Source organism: Vulpes vulpes, chromosome 7, assembly GCF_048418805.1.
Source record: "Vulpes vulpes isolate BD-2025 chromosome 7, VulVul3, whole genome shotgun sequence".
Taxonomy (NCBI): domain Eukaryota; kingdom Metazoa; phylum Chordata; class Mammalia; order Carnivora; family Canidae; genus Vulpes; species Vulpes vulpes.
The window spans coordinates 70,813,169-70,830,092 of record NC_132786.1 but is presented as its reverse complement, the minus strand read 5'-3'; the positions used below and the strand labels follow the sequence as shown (position 1 = coordinate 70,830,092).

General features: G+C 37.0%; 1 protein-coding gene across 49 annotated transcripts in view; it reads left to right on the top strand.

Annotated features, from left to right (window-relative positions):
• Nucleotides 1-15,336, top strand: part of MKLN1 (muskelin 1) — a 322,363-nt gene extending 307,027 nt beyond the window's left edge. For 43 of the 49 annotated variants that reach the window (XM_072764025.1, XM_072764042.1, XM_072764034.1 and 40 more), the window contains 2 exons: nt 4,514-4,568; nt 14,982-15,336. In XM_072764025.1, the coding sequence (XP_072620126.1) occupies nt 4,514-4,568; nt 14,982-15,103 (177 nt within the window). In that variant the 3' untranslated portion in view covers nt 15,104-15,336. Of the gene's footprint in view, nt 1-4,513; nt 5,809-7,079; nt 10,885-14,981 lie in introns of those variants that run through there. The other 6 variants (XR_012002632.1, XR_012002635.1, XR_012002636.1 and 3 more) reach the window with 5 other exon arrangements.
• The last annotated feature ends 1,588 nt before the right edge of the window (nt 15,337-16,924 follow it).

The window sequence follows — 16,924 nt, the reverse complement described above, 5'->3', positions numbered from 1 at the left end:
ATTAGACCATGCATTTGAAAGTGATAAATAGATTTCCTTGTTTTTTTTCCAGTCTATCTAAAATGTCTGGAACCTGGGAACATTCATTTTTCTCTTACTTTTTAAAACTGAAACAAAACAAAATATTGCAAAGTAAATAAATTGAGCTGTGTGAGCTGCAAGTAGGCCAAAGAAAACAGACAGTTTGTTCTTAAAGCTAAGCTAATGGGAAAAACCAGGACAGGAAGGTGTGTCAGGTTCAAACAGAGCCATTTTAAAAATTTTGGTAGCAGGTTTCTCTTTTTCTCCTTTCTTGGTAGTTTGAAATTATGCTCTTGTATGCCACAGACTTCCATTTCTTAAAAACTTTATCCATCAAGAGTTGTTTAGCCCTAATATAAGTTCGTTAAAATGATGCTATGCATGTGTGTGTCAACATCAGAATCACCCCCAGAGACTTCTTCAAAATGATATCCTCACCCTAAGATTCTCTCATCTGCTCTTATGTAACAGAAAACACTCCTAACTTTGAGGATTACTGGTCTGTGAGATTATTATTTTGTTTAAAAATGTGTAGATAGATTTTGTTTTGGGAGAAGAAATCCCTTGATGACTGTTCTAGAATATATACTTACAGTATTTGTTAGTGAGGTATATAGATCTTCACTTTCCTTATGAGATACCATTCTACTTCCAAAAAAGACCTTACCGTTACTTGTTTTCTGCAGAAGCTTGTTTTTGTTCTCTTTGTATATTTTACAAAATTTTATTATATTAAATGATTGTATCAGCAACTAGAAGTAGTTTTTAGATTTTTCTCTTTTTGGGAGGCTAGTTATCAGGATGATAATCATCATTGTGCCTATTATTGGAAAAATGATGGTGGACTACCAGCTGTATACCAAATAATGATCCGTTGCTTTCCTTCATTCTTCAGAATGTGGATTCTAAATTGGAAATGCACTGCTGATAAAACTTACAGAAATGATTTTTTTTTTCTAGAAAAGGCCAGGAAAAGGTTGCCTAAATTAATTCTGCCATTTTCAGAGAGGATTCTATAATAAAGAAGGAATGAGAAAAACAAGTTTTGAGCCAGTATTGCACATTTTGTATTAATTATATTTCTGCTGAGCTTCCAAAGTACTGGTGTCATTCATTTAACAGATGTGTATTGAACGCCTTCAATATGCCAGGCATTCTTCTAGACACAGGAAATATATTAGTGAACCAAACAGAATACCTGCCTGAGTTGGTACTTACTACTAGTGATGACAGATGATAAACATATTAAATAAGCAATTTATATAGTACATTAGTATTGATAGGTATTATGGTAAAATTAAAGACAGATAAAAAAAGTAAAGGGAGATCAGAATTAGAAGGGGTGAGAATGGACAGTTGCCATATTAAATAGGATGCTTTTAATAAGCCTCATTTAGAAATGAGATGTACACAAAGACTTGAAAGGTATGAGGGAATGATCTAAGATAATTTGGGGAAGATAATTCCTGGCAAAGGTAGGACTAGAACCAAAGACCCGAGAGTGGGAGCATTCTGGCTTTGTTTAGGAGAACAAACAGCAAGGAGGCTACTGTAGCTGGAATAGAAGTAAGAATGATAAGAGTAATCAGAGAAGTAATAGCAGGGATTGGGAGATCGATTGTGAATGACTTCGGAAGGCAGCGTTAGGACTTCTGTTTTCACTCTGAATGAATAAGGAGCCAGTTCAGGATATCGTGCAGGAGAGTGATGTGACCTGCTTTCTGTCTTACCTGACTAAGATCGCTAAGATCTAAGACACTCTGACTGCCATATTGACAATAGACTAAAGGAGAGTAAGAATGGAGGCAGAGTAACCTGTAAGGGAGATAGTAGAAATCTAAGTAAGAGATTATTGTAGTGCACACCAAAGTAGCAGCAGTAGAAATAGTGAGAAGTAAAGTAGAGCAGATTCTCAATATGTATATAGAAGATAGAACCAACGGTGGGAATGCAATCTGGTGCAGCCACTATGGAAAACAGTAGGCAGGTTCCTCAAAAAGTGAAAAATAGAGCTACTCTACAATCCAGCAATTGCATTCCTAGGTATTTACACAAAGAATAGAAAAACATTAATTCAAAAGGATACATGCACTTCAGTGTTTATAGCAGCATTATCTACTGATAAGCAAATTATGGAAATAGCTCAAGTGTCCATTGATTAATGATACATACACAATTGAATATTACTCAGCCAAAAAAAAGGAAAGAAATCTTGTCATTTGCAATGGTATGGATGGAGCCAGAGAGTATTATGCTAAGTGAAATAACTCAGAAAAAGACAAATACCATATGATTTCACTCATGTGGAATTTAAGAAACAAAACAAATGAGCAAAGAGGAGGAAAAAAAGAGGCAAACCAAGAAACAGACTTTTTAATGTACTCTCTACACCCAACGTAGGGCTCAAACCTACAGCCCCAAGGCAAGCGTTGCACACTCTACCAACTGAACCAGCCAGATGCCCCAACACACTCTTACCTATAGAGAACAAACTGCTGGTGGTTACCAGGATTAGGGGTATGAGTTAAATAGGTGATGGGAATTAAAGAATGCACTTGTGATAAGCATTGGGTGATGTATGGGAACGTTGAATGACTATATTGTATACTTGAAACTAATACTACACTGTATGTTAACTAGCTGGAATTTAAATAAAAACTTAAAAAGGGGGCTCAGCGGTTTGGCACCTGCCTTTGGCTCAGGGCGTGAGTCCCACATCAGGCTCCCTGCATGGAGCCTGCTTCTCCCTCTGCATGTGTCTCTGCCTCTCTCATCTCTCATGAATAAATAAATAAAATATTTTTTTAAAAAACTTTAAAAAAAAGAACCAACAGAATTTTATGATCGATTGGATGTAGGGTTTGAAAGAAATGACTCCAAAGTTATTAGCCTTAGTGGATGGAGTTACTATCAATTGAATTGAGGATCTGGGTAGACCCAGTTTGTGGTCGTGGGTGGGGACTCCTGACTGGGATCAGGAGTATAATGTTGGGTATCTTCAGTTTGAGATGCCTGTGAATCAGCCAACTTTATACATTGAGGTGATAGTTGGATATTCAAGTCTGGCTTTACTCAGATTGTGTAATATCACTTGATACCTGTTAAAATCCTAGGCTAGTACATATCAATTCCCCTTAATCAGATTATTAAAATAATGGTTTTTGCCCTAGCGTTCTGTATGTAGAACCAGTAGGTTTATCTTTCACCTTCCAAGTCAGAAAAGAGGAACAAATTAACCCTCAAATAAATGGAATATAGGAAATTAGTGAAACAGGCAACAATTGAAAAAGTTAAAAAAGTGAAAAGTTGAAAAAAATAAAAAATAAAAATTAAAAAAAGTGAAAAGTTGGTTCTTTGAAAAGATGAATAAAATAGCAAGACTTACAAAGAAAATAATAGTGAAAATATAAATTGTGAGCATCATTACAGACCCTATATACACAAAAGGGAATAAGAAGGTTTTATGAACAATTGTCAACAAATTGAGCAACTTGATAAAATAGACAAATTCCTTGGAAGACACAACTAAACAGACACAGGAGGAATTAGAAAATCTTAAGGAAAAAAAAAAAAGAAAATCTTAAGGAACTCCATATCAATTACAAACATAGATTGAATTTGTAACTGAAAACTTTCTAACAAAGAAAACTAGTTCTTAATTGCTATCTCAGCAGATTCAGTCAACCATTTAAGGAAGTAAAAATACCAACTCTTCACAGACGACTCTAAGAAACCAGGGGAAGACAGAGCACTTTGTATATCCTGTTATGAAGCAAGTTGACTCTGATATTAAAGACCCGACAAAAATATTACAAGCAAAGAAAATTATAGACCAATACTTGGGAATGTGGATGCAAAATTCTTAGTTAAATTTTAGCTAATCAGATCTATCAATATTTAAAAAGGTTAATGCACAATGACCAAGTGAGGGTTTATCCTAGGAATATAAGGTTGGTTTAACATTTGAAAATCAGTCATTCACCTCCTTGACAGAATGACAGAATATTAGTGTGAGTGATACTTGAAATCTTAAAGGCTGGAAGCACGGGTATAAAATACATCCTGAGGAATCAGTGGTATCAACCACTTAGGTCTTACAAAGTGCTAAGTAATTTCATCGAGATTCTCCTCATTGGTCTACTCAGTCCTTTAACTTACCTATTTTCTAGTATCCTCATTCAAAATAAAGATAAATAGTTCTCCCAAATTAAATACAGTAGTTCTAAATATTCTCAATTTTTGTTGTTTGTTCACAAATACATACTTAAATAAATTTTAAAAATAAAATAATTCCAAGAGGTGGTCCAGTATTTTGGAAAGCAATCCCGTAGAAAAATCAGCATATTCTTTAATCTAAATGTGATGTTGTTCTACTATTTGGTGGATAGACTTAAGCAGCATATATTCAGGGACATACAGTGGCTAATAAATGGCCAAAATGATATTTTTCTCTAATGTGCTCAGCTAATTTGCTTCTATTTTTCTTTTACAGTTTCAGCTTCTAGCTTCAGCTCTATTCAAATCTGGCTCAGAATTTACAGCTCTAGGTAAGTACTCCAGTGCAGTTTACCCAGCTTAGATGCCCTAGCACTTGGGGGATTGGGTTTCAGTTTCTTTTAAATGAAACAGCAGGTGAGATGTTCATCTGAACAGAGCAAGTTTCAGGGGAGCAAGTTTCAAGGTAGCGTGCAAAATTTCTAATAACCTGTTACAGAGTTCTTTTCTTTCCACACATCAGTCCCCATTAGTTTGCAGTTCCTGTTACACCAGTTGCTGGGTTATTATGCAAACACATGGCAGTAGAAGCATAATCAAAACAAATTAACTTGTCTAGCATTGTTTCTGAATGTAGACTATATTACTGATACACTTACCATGAGTTAACACTTACTGATTGAATGATTTTTCCTCTGTTCTTTGTGGAATTGTATGGGATCAACAAATTGGTGATAGAGTAATGTTGATGGGAAAAATCTTGTGAGATCTGAGAAAATGCATTATCTCTTTCCTGAAAATGGGAGTTTTTTATGCTGTTACCTTAATTATTTAAGATACATTCTACTTGAAACTCCAGTGTTACTTGGGCACCCCAAATAGGAGCGTCAGTCTTCATTTAGCAATACTCTCATTTGGTATTAATGAATCATTAAAGCAAGCTAGACTATAATGCAGTGGGGAATCTGTAGAAGTTCCACAACCCAGAGCTTTATTCAGGTGAATTCTTAAGAATCTTTTCATTAGGATAAGTCATTATGATAGCTTTACTTTTTCAACAAGATTGTAGGCTTTTGAAATATGGGAATTTTTAGCTTTCCTCTTGTCATAAAACATGGTCACATTGTGGATGCTTATTAATTCCATTGATGCCTGTGCTATTATTATTTGCCTTAGAATTGAGCAGTAATATTGAAATTTTCTAGTATGTGTATATAGATACTGCTCTTTCTCTCTGGAATAAAATAACACTTTGGGATATCAATTTAATTTCTTCATTGTTTACCCTTTTGTCTCCTAAAGGTGAAACATACCTTAAAGAAGAAAACACAGCACATATAATTCTGGTGTTTATGAATGGGATGGAAAGAATAGGAAAGAGAGGCTTCTTCACTGATCTAGGCAACTCTAGTCCTGAGTTCTAATTGAGAATACATAGGATACCACAGTGCAGGGCCAAGCAGACTGCTATAAAACTTAGGCTCTCTGGGACGCCTCGGTGGCTCAGTGGTTGAACATTTGCCTTTGGCTCAGGGCATGATTCCGAAGCTCTAGGATCGAGTCCCACATCGGGCTCCCTGCATGGAGCCTGCTCCTGCCTCTGCCTGTGTCTCTGCCTCTCTCTCTCTCGGTCTCTCATGAATAAATGAATAAATAAATAAATAAAATTTAAAAAAAAAAAAAACTTAGGCTCTCTGAAAATTTAGATAATCATTTACCACTATGCCATACACACAAATGTTTTGAAGCCAGTAGAGATCTTAACCTTGTGATGGAGAACCTAGGTATAAGCATTATTTTAGAAAGTCTATATCCTTGTGAATTTCATTATTTGAAACAGAGATTTAGTGATATATACGTTAGGAGCATGGCACATAAATACTTGTTTGAGTAAACATGTGCCTTGTTATGTATGGATACCACAGCCCAGAGCCATTATTTTTATTTTATTGGTGGGCAGCACTAAAATGTCTCTGGCTGACTTATATTCAGCCTTTAGAACAAGAATTTCTTGGCAATTATTTAAATATGTTAGGCTGGTGTCAGCAAATATTTTACCTTTAGCTGAACTCCTTTCCTTGGTCTCCGCCCCGTTCACTGCCAGCTGATATATTTTATCAGGAACAATTGGTTTTATTTGGATTCCAGGCAAATCTTGGATATACGGAGAACAATACAAACAACAGAAAAAAATACAAAAAGAAAATTCCTGTGGGGTTTTATTTCCTGCCTTGTCTGAAGGGAGGCAGTATGTCTTAGTAGGCAGTAGTTAAGAGACAAGAATATAGGAGAATGGTTAAGAGTCAGAATCTAGGTTCAGTCCAAGTCCCTGCTCCGCTGTGTCAGGTATACTTGGACCCAATAAAAAAAAAAAAAAGAATCTAGGTTCAGCTGTCCGCTCTGGCTCTTGCTAATTTCAAAAATGATCTTGAGCAAAGTCACCTAATAATTTCACCATCTATAAGATGGAGGTAATAAAGAGTATTTACCTCAAATTGTTGAGAGAATTAAGCGAAATAAATATGGAAAACAGCACTATAAAACAGTAAGTGCTCCATTCAGGGTACTATTATTATTACCTCCCTTAAAAATGTAATCTTGGGGCACTTGGGTGGCTTAGTTAAGTGTCCGACTCTTCCTTTTGGCTCAAGTTCATCAGATCAAGCCCCACATGGGGCTCCGAACTCAACAGGGAGCCTGCTTCTCTCCCTCTTCCTCTCCACCTGCCCCTCAGTCCCACCTCGCCCCCACTCCTTTTTTTAAAAAAAAAGATTTTATTTATTTATTTATGAGAGGCACAGAGACAGAGAGAGAGGCAGAGACACAAGCAGACGGAGAAGCAGGCTCCATGCAGGGAGCCCAACATGAGACTCGATCCCGGGTCTCCAGGATCACGCCCTGGGCCGAAAGCAACACTAAACTGCTGAGCCACCCGGGCCCCTCGCCCCCACTACTGTGCGTGCATGTGCACATGCTCTCTTTCTCTCACGTAAATCTTAAAAAAAAAAGAAGAAGAAGAAGAAGAATTGGAATCAAATGGATTATTTCATGTATATATGTATACATCTATTTAAAGATTTTTAAGCAACCTCTGCACCCAGTGTGGGACTCGAACTCACAACCCCAAGATCAAGAGTTTCATGCTCTATTGAGCCAGCCGAGTGCCTAGACGTATACATTTTTCATGTACAGATCAACTAAATATGTCATTTTCTAAATTCTCCAGAAAAAAATTCGCTTCCACCAAACTTTCTTAAGATTTTTGGTTTTCTATTTATTTGAGAGAGAAAGAGAGCATGAGCAGGGGGAGGGGCAGAGAGAGAAGCACTCTCTCCATTGAGCAGGGAACTGGATGCCCGGCTCAATCCCAGGACCTGGAATCAGGACTCCAGCCAAAGATAGACACTTAACTAACTGAGCCACCCAGGTACCCCTCTGCCGAACTTTCTGACTTTCTTTGGAATTGCTTATCTTAACCTCTTACTGAAATTAAATGAAAGTATTCATATCCTATGTAATTTAAAGAATTAGAAAGGTGGAAAATGAGTTAAAAACAGCTGGCATTATCTTCATTTTGAAAAATGACTGCAGAGAAAAACAACCTCTGAGGATCTTTAATTTAGAGCTTCTGGTGGCTTTGGCACTTTTAAACTTGAACTCAGACATTTTGCTAATTTTTAGAGCTGTATCTTGTTTCCAGAAAGTATGCACTGGAGCAGTTTAAGTGTATTTTCAGCAAGTATGTGACAAGTAGGAAAAATCTGGTCTATAGTGTATATTTGCCTTTTTTGATCTTCACACCTCTTTTTAGAACTTTTATGGCCCAAATATGATGTGCAAAATATGAATTCAGACAGATGTTTAAAACATCTTATGCCTAAAGTAGTGCTTTTTGTCATGTGTTGACATTTATGAATGAGGAACCTTAAGAATTTCACGGTATTTACTATGCCCTTTTAACCTTTATACTTTTGCTATATCCACCAAATTTAGATTTCAGGAGGATACTTTCTTCAGCCTCTCTTGTCTGTAGCCCTCATGTTTACAGGTACTTTTTATATAACAGTAAGTTTATTACTAGCAATAGAAAAATAAACAAATTTGTATCCAGTAGAAAAATGAGATTTCTTGCTATTTCTTCTTTACCATAAATAGGAAACATTACCTAGTCTGTATAGGATGTTAAATTAAAAGTATATTCCTAGGGGCGCCTGGGTGGTGCAGTTGGTTAAGCATCCAAATCTTCATTTTGCCTCAGGTGGTGATCTCAGTGTTGTGAGATTGAACCCTGCATTAGGCTCCTAGCTCAGCATGGGGTCTGCTGCAGATTCTGTCTCCCTCTGTCCCTCCCACTTGGGCTCTGTCTCTATCTCTCTCTCTCTCTCTCTCTCTCTCTCTCTCTCTCTCTCTCTCCATCTCTCTCCCAAATAAATTAATTAATAAATCTTAAAGAAAAAGAAAAAGTATATTCTTAATAGGTCACTTTTCTTTTTTAGAGCATCTGTTGTCTTCAGTCATGGTAGTAGTGATAAAGCAATAGCTGGTATTTGTTGAACACCGACTATGGGGCCAGGTACTATTCTAAGCACTGTACATGTCTTAACTCATTTAATCTCCATGATAATCCTATGAAGTGATCTGCTTTTATATAGGAAGAAACTGGGACACAGAGAAGCTTAGGTAACTTGCCCAGGAATAGTGCTAATGAATGACAAAACTAGGATACAGACTTTAGTAGTATGGCTTCAGAGCTCACTCTCTAAACCACCAACCATACTACTTCTCATTGAGCTTTACCAGTGTCTACTACTCTGAGTGATTAGTTCCTCATTGCATTTTATGGTGAAAATGAAGTGAGAGAAACACTGATTTAGGAGTATGAGATTTCAAATCTTTTTTTGTTGTTGTAGTTTGGATGAGTTTCCTGCCCCTTTTTAAGTTGTTTTTTTTAAAAAAAAAAAAAAAAAAAAAAAAACTTTGACTACAGATAAAGCTTAAGGTTCTCCTTGAACAACTTTCCTCAACCTCTGTCCCTTCTCAAGTGTAACCACTCATATCTGGAAGATCTTTACACACGGACACACACACACACACACACACACAACTATATACATAGACATACAAATACAGTTGATACTCTTTATTTACAGTAGTTATGTTCTGTAAAGTCACAAGGAATACTGAATTAGTGAATACTAAATCATTGTTCTTATGGGACATAGAGTTAGGTTCCTGATATTATTGATCCATTGCACAAAGCTTATCTAATGTGTATTTTCTCTATAAGGCACATCATGGCCTTTTTGCACTTAGAAACACTAGAGAACACTTCAGCACTACACTTGGGGACCATTTTAAGCAGTGAAATCACAACAAAAAGCACAAAAATGCGAAAAACATGACACCAGTAGATTGAAAAGGACACTTGTTTATAGTATAAGAAGTAATAAAAGAAGGCAGAGCATCATTCAATTCACCATCAGCTGACAATGTGTGCCTGTGGTGACTCAAATGTTCGCTGCTCTCCACGTGTCTGTGAATGACCACATAGTGCCACAAGTATTGGTTTTGTGGTTACAGGTACATCTTAGTGGGTAGGCAAATGTACAAATGAAGAATTTGTGCATAATAAAGATGGACTGTACCCACACACAAACATACACAGATAATTTTGTTTGTGTGTTCCATTTTTATTTATTAAACAATGTAAAATATTCTACAACATAACATTTTAAAATTTAATGATGTGGCTTGGAGATGTTTTTAAGAAACTACATTAGATCTATTGTATTCATATTAAGTGATACATGGTATTCCATAATGGGATCTATCATAATGTAAACATTCATCTAATGATAGTATAAATTTCAATTTTCTCATTGGTAAATGGTGAATAAAAATAAAACATGTTCAGATGGTAATCACACCATGAGAAGCATTGAGTAATGTATAGAATTGTCAAATCAAAATCACTATGTTGTATACCTGAGAGTAATATAACATTGTATGTTAACTTATATACTCCAATAATTTAAAAATATTAAGCCAAAAAATAAACATGTTCTTCTAAGGATTAAATGAATTTAAGCACACTGTGTACAATTTAAGCCCTCAGTTAATTTTAGTTAATAAAAATAAATAAATGCATTTTGGAGTCAGACACAGATTCAAATTCCATTCTCTTCCCTCACCAACTGTGAGATCTTACTAAATTACTGAGTATCTCTTAAGTTGTCTCATCTGAAAGGGGAATTTGTGATAACTGCTTCATTAGTTTTTTATAAGAATGAAAGTAAATAAAACAAAAAAGGGAAAAATCCTAAAGTTGACTACAAGCCATTGGGTAATATTACCACACAATAGGAGGAAGAAAAGAGAGAAAGCTTTTCAGTGTAATGTTGCAATGCTTAGACTACACTCTTAGTGAGATATATTCTAAAGACAATAAAAGCAAAGAAATCTTGACTTTTTGCTAGTAGTGGTATGAGTATAGTAATCCTGGAACATATTTTGTATGTATTTTACATTGAACAAATAAGTAAATATGATGATGCTGTAGGGAGTTAGTTTCCCTACTGGGAGAAAGGAGATATTGTGAATAGGGAATGGGATAAGGAGAGGAAGAATCCTGTAGAGTTCTTTTTTTTTTTTTTTTTTTTTTAAGATTTTATTTATTCATAGAGACACAGCTAGAGAGGCAGAGACATAGGCAGAGGGAGAAGCAGGCACCATGCAGGGAGCCCGACGTGGGACCCGATCCCAGGTCTCCAGGATCACGCCCTGGGCTGCAGGCAGCGCTAAACCGCTGCACCACCGGGGCTGCCCTCCTGTAGAGTTCTTTAAAAATGGGAATCATCAACAAAATCATGAACTCATGACTTTGCTTTTAAAAAGCTGTGTAGGGATCCCTGGGTGGCTCAGTGGTTTGGCGCCTGCCTTTGGCCCAGGGCACGATCCTGGAGTCCCGGGATCGAGTCCCGCGTCGGGCTCCCTGCATGGAGCCTGCTTCTCCCTCTCCCTGTGTCTCTGCCTCTGTGTGTGTGTGTGTGTGTGTTTATCGTAAATAAATAAAAATAAATCTTTAAAAAATTAAAAAAATAAAAAATAAAAAGTAAAAAGCTGTGTATAGGGATCCCTGGGTGGCTCAGCGGTTTGGTGCCTGCCTTCGGCCCAGGACGTGATCCTGGAGTCCCGGGATTGAGTCCCGCGTTGGGCTTCCTGCATGGAGCCTGCTTCTCTCTCTGCCTGTCTCTGTCTCTCATGAATAAATAAATAAAATCTTTAAAAAATAATAAAAATAAATAAAAACCTGTGTATATAATATGTATTGTACATACCTGTAGAGGCCTAGAAACACCACCACCCTTGGCAGTTAACACAATTGATCTTGATTTCTAAATATCATTCACCACTGAAAGGAATTAGGGCTCTTTGGAAAAATTCTAGCTGATTCAGCAAAAAAATCTCTAGCTATTCTAGAGCTGTGTAAAGATGAGCTTGGATATCTGCTATGCCAAGAAATAAGGAAATGCTCAAAAATCAGTGGGAACATTTAAAGACAGAAACCAGCTCAAAAGAGCACTCACTGGCCAAAACTGCGACAATAAGTATTAAAATGAATAATGGGGGGATCCCTGGGTGGCGCAGTGGTTTGGCGCCTGCCTTTGGCCCGGGGCACGATCCTAGAGACCCGGGATCGAATCCCATGTCAGACTCCCGGAGCATGGAGCCTGCTTCTCCTTCTGCCTGTGTCTCTGCCTCTCTCTCTCTCTCTGTGTGACTATCATAAATAAAAAAATAATAAAATAAAATAAATAAAATAAAATAAAATATGATGGCTAATAAATACGATATATTGAACAAGAAAAGGATCCATGAGTACATAGTCATGTAAACAAATAAAATAGAGGAAAAAGAAAAGCTCTTTATAATTAATATCAGTCAACAAATGCAGAAGGAATTGTAGAGTTAGGAAAACACTTTCATCAGTGGTTTTATTGAGATGTAATTGTTTTAGCAAGAATCATTAATGAGTGAGGGCTAATATTGAGTGCAAGCCTTTTGGGGAGCAGGATATTCACATAGTCTCAAATGCTCCTCACCAATATTTTACTAATTGCTGAGCGTGCCTGAGTGACTCAGTTCATGGAGCATCTGACTCTTGATCACAGGTCCTGATCTCAGGGTTGTGAGTTAAAGCCACATGTTGGGTGAGGAGCCTACTTTAAAACTTTTCAAAAATTATTTTACTTTAAAAAAAAAAAAAATAGGGGATCCCTGGGTGGCGCAGCGGTTTGGCGCCTGCCTTTGGCCCAGGGCGCGATCCTGGAGACCCGGGATCGAATCCCACATCGGGCTCCCGGTGCATGGAGCCTGCTTCTTCCTCCGCCTGTGTCTCTGCCTCTCTCTCTCTGCGACTTTCATAAATTAAAAAAAAATAAATAAAAGCTTTAAAAAAAAAAATATATATATATATATATATATATTACTAATTGCAGTTGTAGAAAAGAATACCTTCACACTGGAGAAATCTGGCTATTGTAGCTTAATCAGGTGATCAAAGTTAACATTGGGACAAACTGATAGCCTGTGCCTCCTGACATGATACACTGAGAAGGACTACATTAATACTCTTAATGTAGTATTCTTGCCAGAACTTCATAAATTCAATCTGAGCACAAGGAAGCAGTCAGACCACCCTAATTCAGCACATTCTGCAACTATGTATCTGCTCCATACTTGTCAAGGATATCCGAGTCATAAAAAAACAGGCTGAGGAACTATTCCAGGCCAAAGAAAACTGAACACAGTGTTTGATACTGGATTTTTAGGTTTTAGATGAGTAGGGAAAAAGACTATAAAAAGATTATTAGGACAAAAACATTGTTTTAATATATAAATATGTATATATGTTTATTATATAGTGGTTATTTAAGTGATGTCCTTAGGTGAAATGAACCCAAGTATTTAGAGCTGAAAATGTCTACGATTTACTCCCAAAGAGTTATACAAAGAAAGAAAGTATGTGTGGGATACAAACAAATAGAGAATGAGAACACATGTGACAAAATGTTAACAAGTAATCTAGATAAGAATATATAACTGTTTGGTGTACTATTCTTGAAACTTTTCTAAGAGTTTGAAATTTTTCAAAATTTTAGAAAACTGTGAAAAGCATAAAATAGAGAAAATAATCTTATCATTCAGAGATATCTTTGTTTACATTTCAGAGTATTTCCTTCCATTCATTTCCATGCTATTTCCTTGCTAAATCTTAAGCTCCAAAGAAGTAAACATCTGTCCTCAAAATAAGAGTAAGAAAATTTTTTTTAATAAAAAGGAATGTACCTTTCTTGAGGCATTGTTTATTTTCCTTCCAAGAAACTGGTATCCTTGGCAATGTTCTGTTCTGTTCATGTTCTTTACAAGAGTAAAAAACAGAGTGTACCTAAAACTGTATTGTAGGTTGAATGAAAATTGATCCAATTTGAAATAGTTTTCCACTGAGTATCATGGCATATATAACTCTGGCACTATTTCTAGGTCTTATGGTACTCAGTAGGGCTCTTATGTCTCAGCCATTTCACAAATGGAGAAATAATAAAACTACTTTATTTTCCTACTTCATATGTACATAAGAAATTTGAAGCAGCTTAAAGCAATATACCAGCTAACTAAAGGAAGGAAGCATCTCACTGAATATTCCTTTGGCTGGAATGAACTTGAAAATTACATGTTTTCTGGAGGTTAAAGGGGGGGAAATGCTTTAGTTCCATGGTCCCCACCTTTTAAGAATTTCATCCACTTTCCAATGTTTATCTGGATAAAAGTAGTTCATTGCTCAATTTTTCACATGGCATGTGCCTGGCATAGAGCCCAGTGCATAGTACCACAAATGTATGGCATTTGCTATGTGCCAGGTACTCTTTTCTACGTTATTGTACATGTATTTCCCTCAGCTGAGTTTTCACTCAGTTCTCTGAGACTACTTCCACTCTCAGGACCTTAATGATTTTTAACCACTTGCTAAAAGAAAGTGATTTTAGTATATTTTTCATTTTGATTTTTTTGTGTGTGTGTTTTTTTTTTAAAGATTTTATTTATGAGAGAGAATGGGGAGAAGGGCAGAGAGAGGGAGAAGCGGACTCTACACTGCGCAGTGAGCTCAATGCAGGGCTCGATGGAAGGACCCTGAGATCATGACCTGAGCCAAAACTAAGAGTTGGATGCTTCACTGACTGAGCCACCCAGGCACCTCTGATTTTATTGTATTTTTATTATCAAAAAAAATTTAGTGGGTCAAAAGCATTATAAAGGCAGAAAAGAGGAGTGAAACTGCCTCAGTCGACTAGAAGAAGAGAATGCTTATAAGGGAAAGAAGAGAAATCAGTATTAGTTACTAAAGTTACTAAATTAGTTACAAAACAGTCTAATGAGTGTTCTAAAGCCAGTCGTTAGAACAGGTGCTTCTAGTGAAATTGTATTTAATATGCACAGTAACACCATCAAGTAAGCAGGATTAACACAAATTTACAGCTGTAGAAACAGTTGCAGAACGGCTGATTAACTCCCCTAAGATCACACCACTGCCAGATTAATAGAACTGGGTTCAGGACCTCTGTCTAGTTTTGAAATCAAATTTGGTTTTGATTTTTCCATTATACAATGGTGCTTTTCTCAACTAGTTTCTCTGTTACATGTTTTAGACACAATCGATGAGTTTCTTTGTATCTCTCCTTTACCAGGCTTTTCCGATGTGGATCACACCTACGCTCAAAGAACTCAGCTCTTTGACACCTTAGTAAATTTCTTTCCTGACAGCATGACTCCTCCTAAAGGCAACCTGGTAGACCTCATCACACTGTAACCGAAGATCACTGGACAGAAATGGAGAACAGGAGTCTGCTTTCAGTATTTTGGAGTTCAACTCTGTTGACCGTCAGTTAGGCTGCAGTGATTGAGGACTGCACCAGAATTTTGAAGGGATCTTACTGTCACAAGTTTTAACCCTCTTCCTTCATACCCAACCTCAGCCCCTTTCTCCTCATCCCTTTCCTGAATTAGGTTAATAAAGTGAAATTGATATACTTTCCATTTAAATATATATATATTTTTTTCTTACTTTAGCTTTTAAGAACGAATAAGTACAAAAGACAAAATAATGAGGCAGTTTACCCTTTTCGGATTTTTATTTCATTTTTATAAAATTGGGGCAAGTAAGCGTGTTGACAGACCCAGTGCTGGAAGAATGGGGTTTTATTGTTGGCTGGTTTGGCCTCTCTTCTTACTCCTCCTTCCCCATTTCACTTTACCTTACATCACACAACAGCTTGTAAGTGGTGTCACTTGTTTACCTCTTTCCTTCATTCTTAAAAGTATATAGTTCTGTAGGGCAAATGATGTATGTTTAAGTGATATATGTGTCTTTGTCGATTAGAGTCTTGTATTGCATTAAACAGTAGGAGGAACAGAGGGCTCAGATTTATGCTCCTTGTCATAGAACTAAAAACTAACCCATGATTGATCCAGGTACCTATCTGAGATTGGTATATAGTATTTCTATAATGACATATTTTATAGTGGATATTACAATAGCTTTGAGTCACAGAAACCTTAAACTGAGGAGATTATAGTTCAGAACCTTTAAGAGCCAATATAAAAATTACCAGCAAGAAGATTCTAGTAGTGATTAATATGTTCATTGATGTCTTTGTAGCAAATTTTGGAAGAAAATGACTCTTTCCTCTGGTAGAGCTGATTCCATTCCCCCTTTGTGTTCTTTGTAGCATTTCCACTTGGGAAAGTGGGCTTCCAGAGCTATGCTTTTGTTTATTTCCATATACGTTGGCTCCCCACATCTGCTTCTGTATACTGATACCTTAAAGAATAATGGTGTAGTTGTCCAGTGGAATACAGCTGACAGGCATTTCGTGAAGCACACATAGGCTTTTAAGTGGAGAAAAAGAAAATAATGGTGCAGATATTTTTTTCATTAAAAAAAAAAAAGGCAGATGGGGATCCCTGGGTGGCGCAGTGGTTTAGCGCCTGCCTTTGGCCCAGGGCGCGATCCTGGAGACCCAGGATCGAATCCCACGTCGGGCTCCCGGTGCATGGAGCCTGCTTCTCCCTCTGCCTGTGTCTCTGCCTCTCTCTCTCTCTCTCTGTGTGACTATCATAAATAAATTAAAAAATTAAAAAAAAAAAAGGCAGATGGGCTTTCCCACTGTTCCATTTTTTTGTGGGAGATAGAGGTATGTATGTGTCATTCCATGGGGTGCTGTGGAGTGCAGTGTAGGAAGCCCACACCTGGCCAGTGCTTGCATTTGCTCAAAATGTGCTGTATGCAACTGATGCCCACCATGCTTAAAGCAGACAGTACAATAAATGTCCATCAGTCAGTAGCTCTGAAAAGCAAAAGACTTTGTGGAATGTCCCTGAGTAGCAAGATTAGGCCTCACCAAAGAAAGAGAAGACTTTGACTTGCACTTTCGAAAAGTCTCGTGTAGGAATGAGACTGAGACCCCTCTTCACTGTCTTCATTGCTTGGTTTCAGTGCTTTTGGGAATGGACAGAAATCTGTTTTTCCTAATTCTAGATTTGAATCTTGGGCTCCTTAGCTTTCCAAGTATCCCAAAGCTATCCGTAGTGATTTATTACACAATTAGATCTGTATCTTACTTTGTGAGAG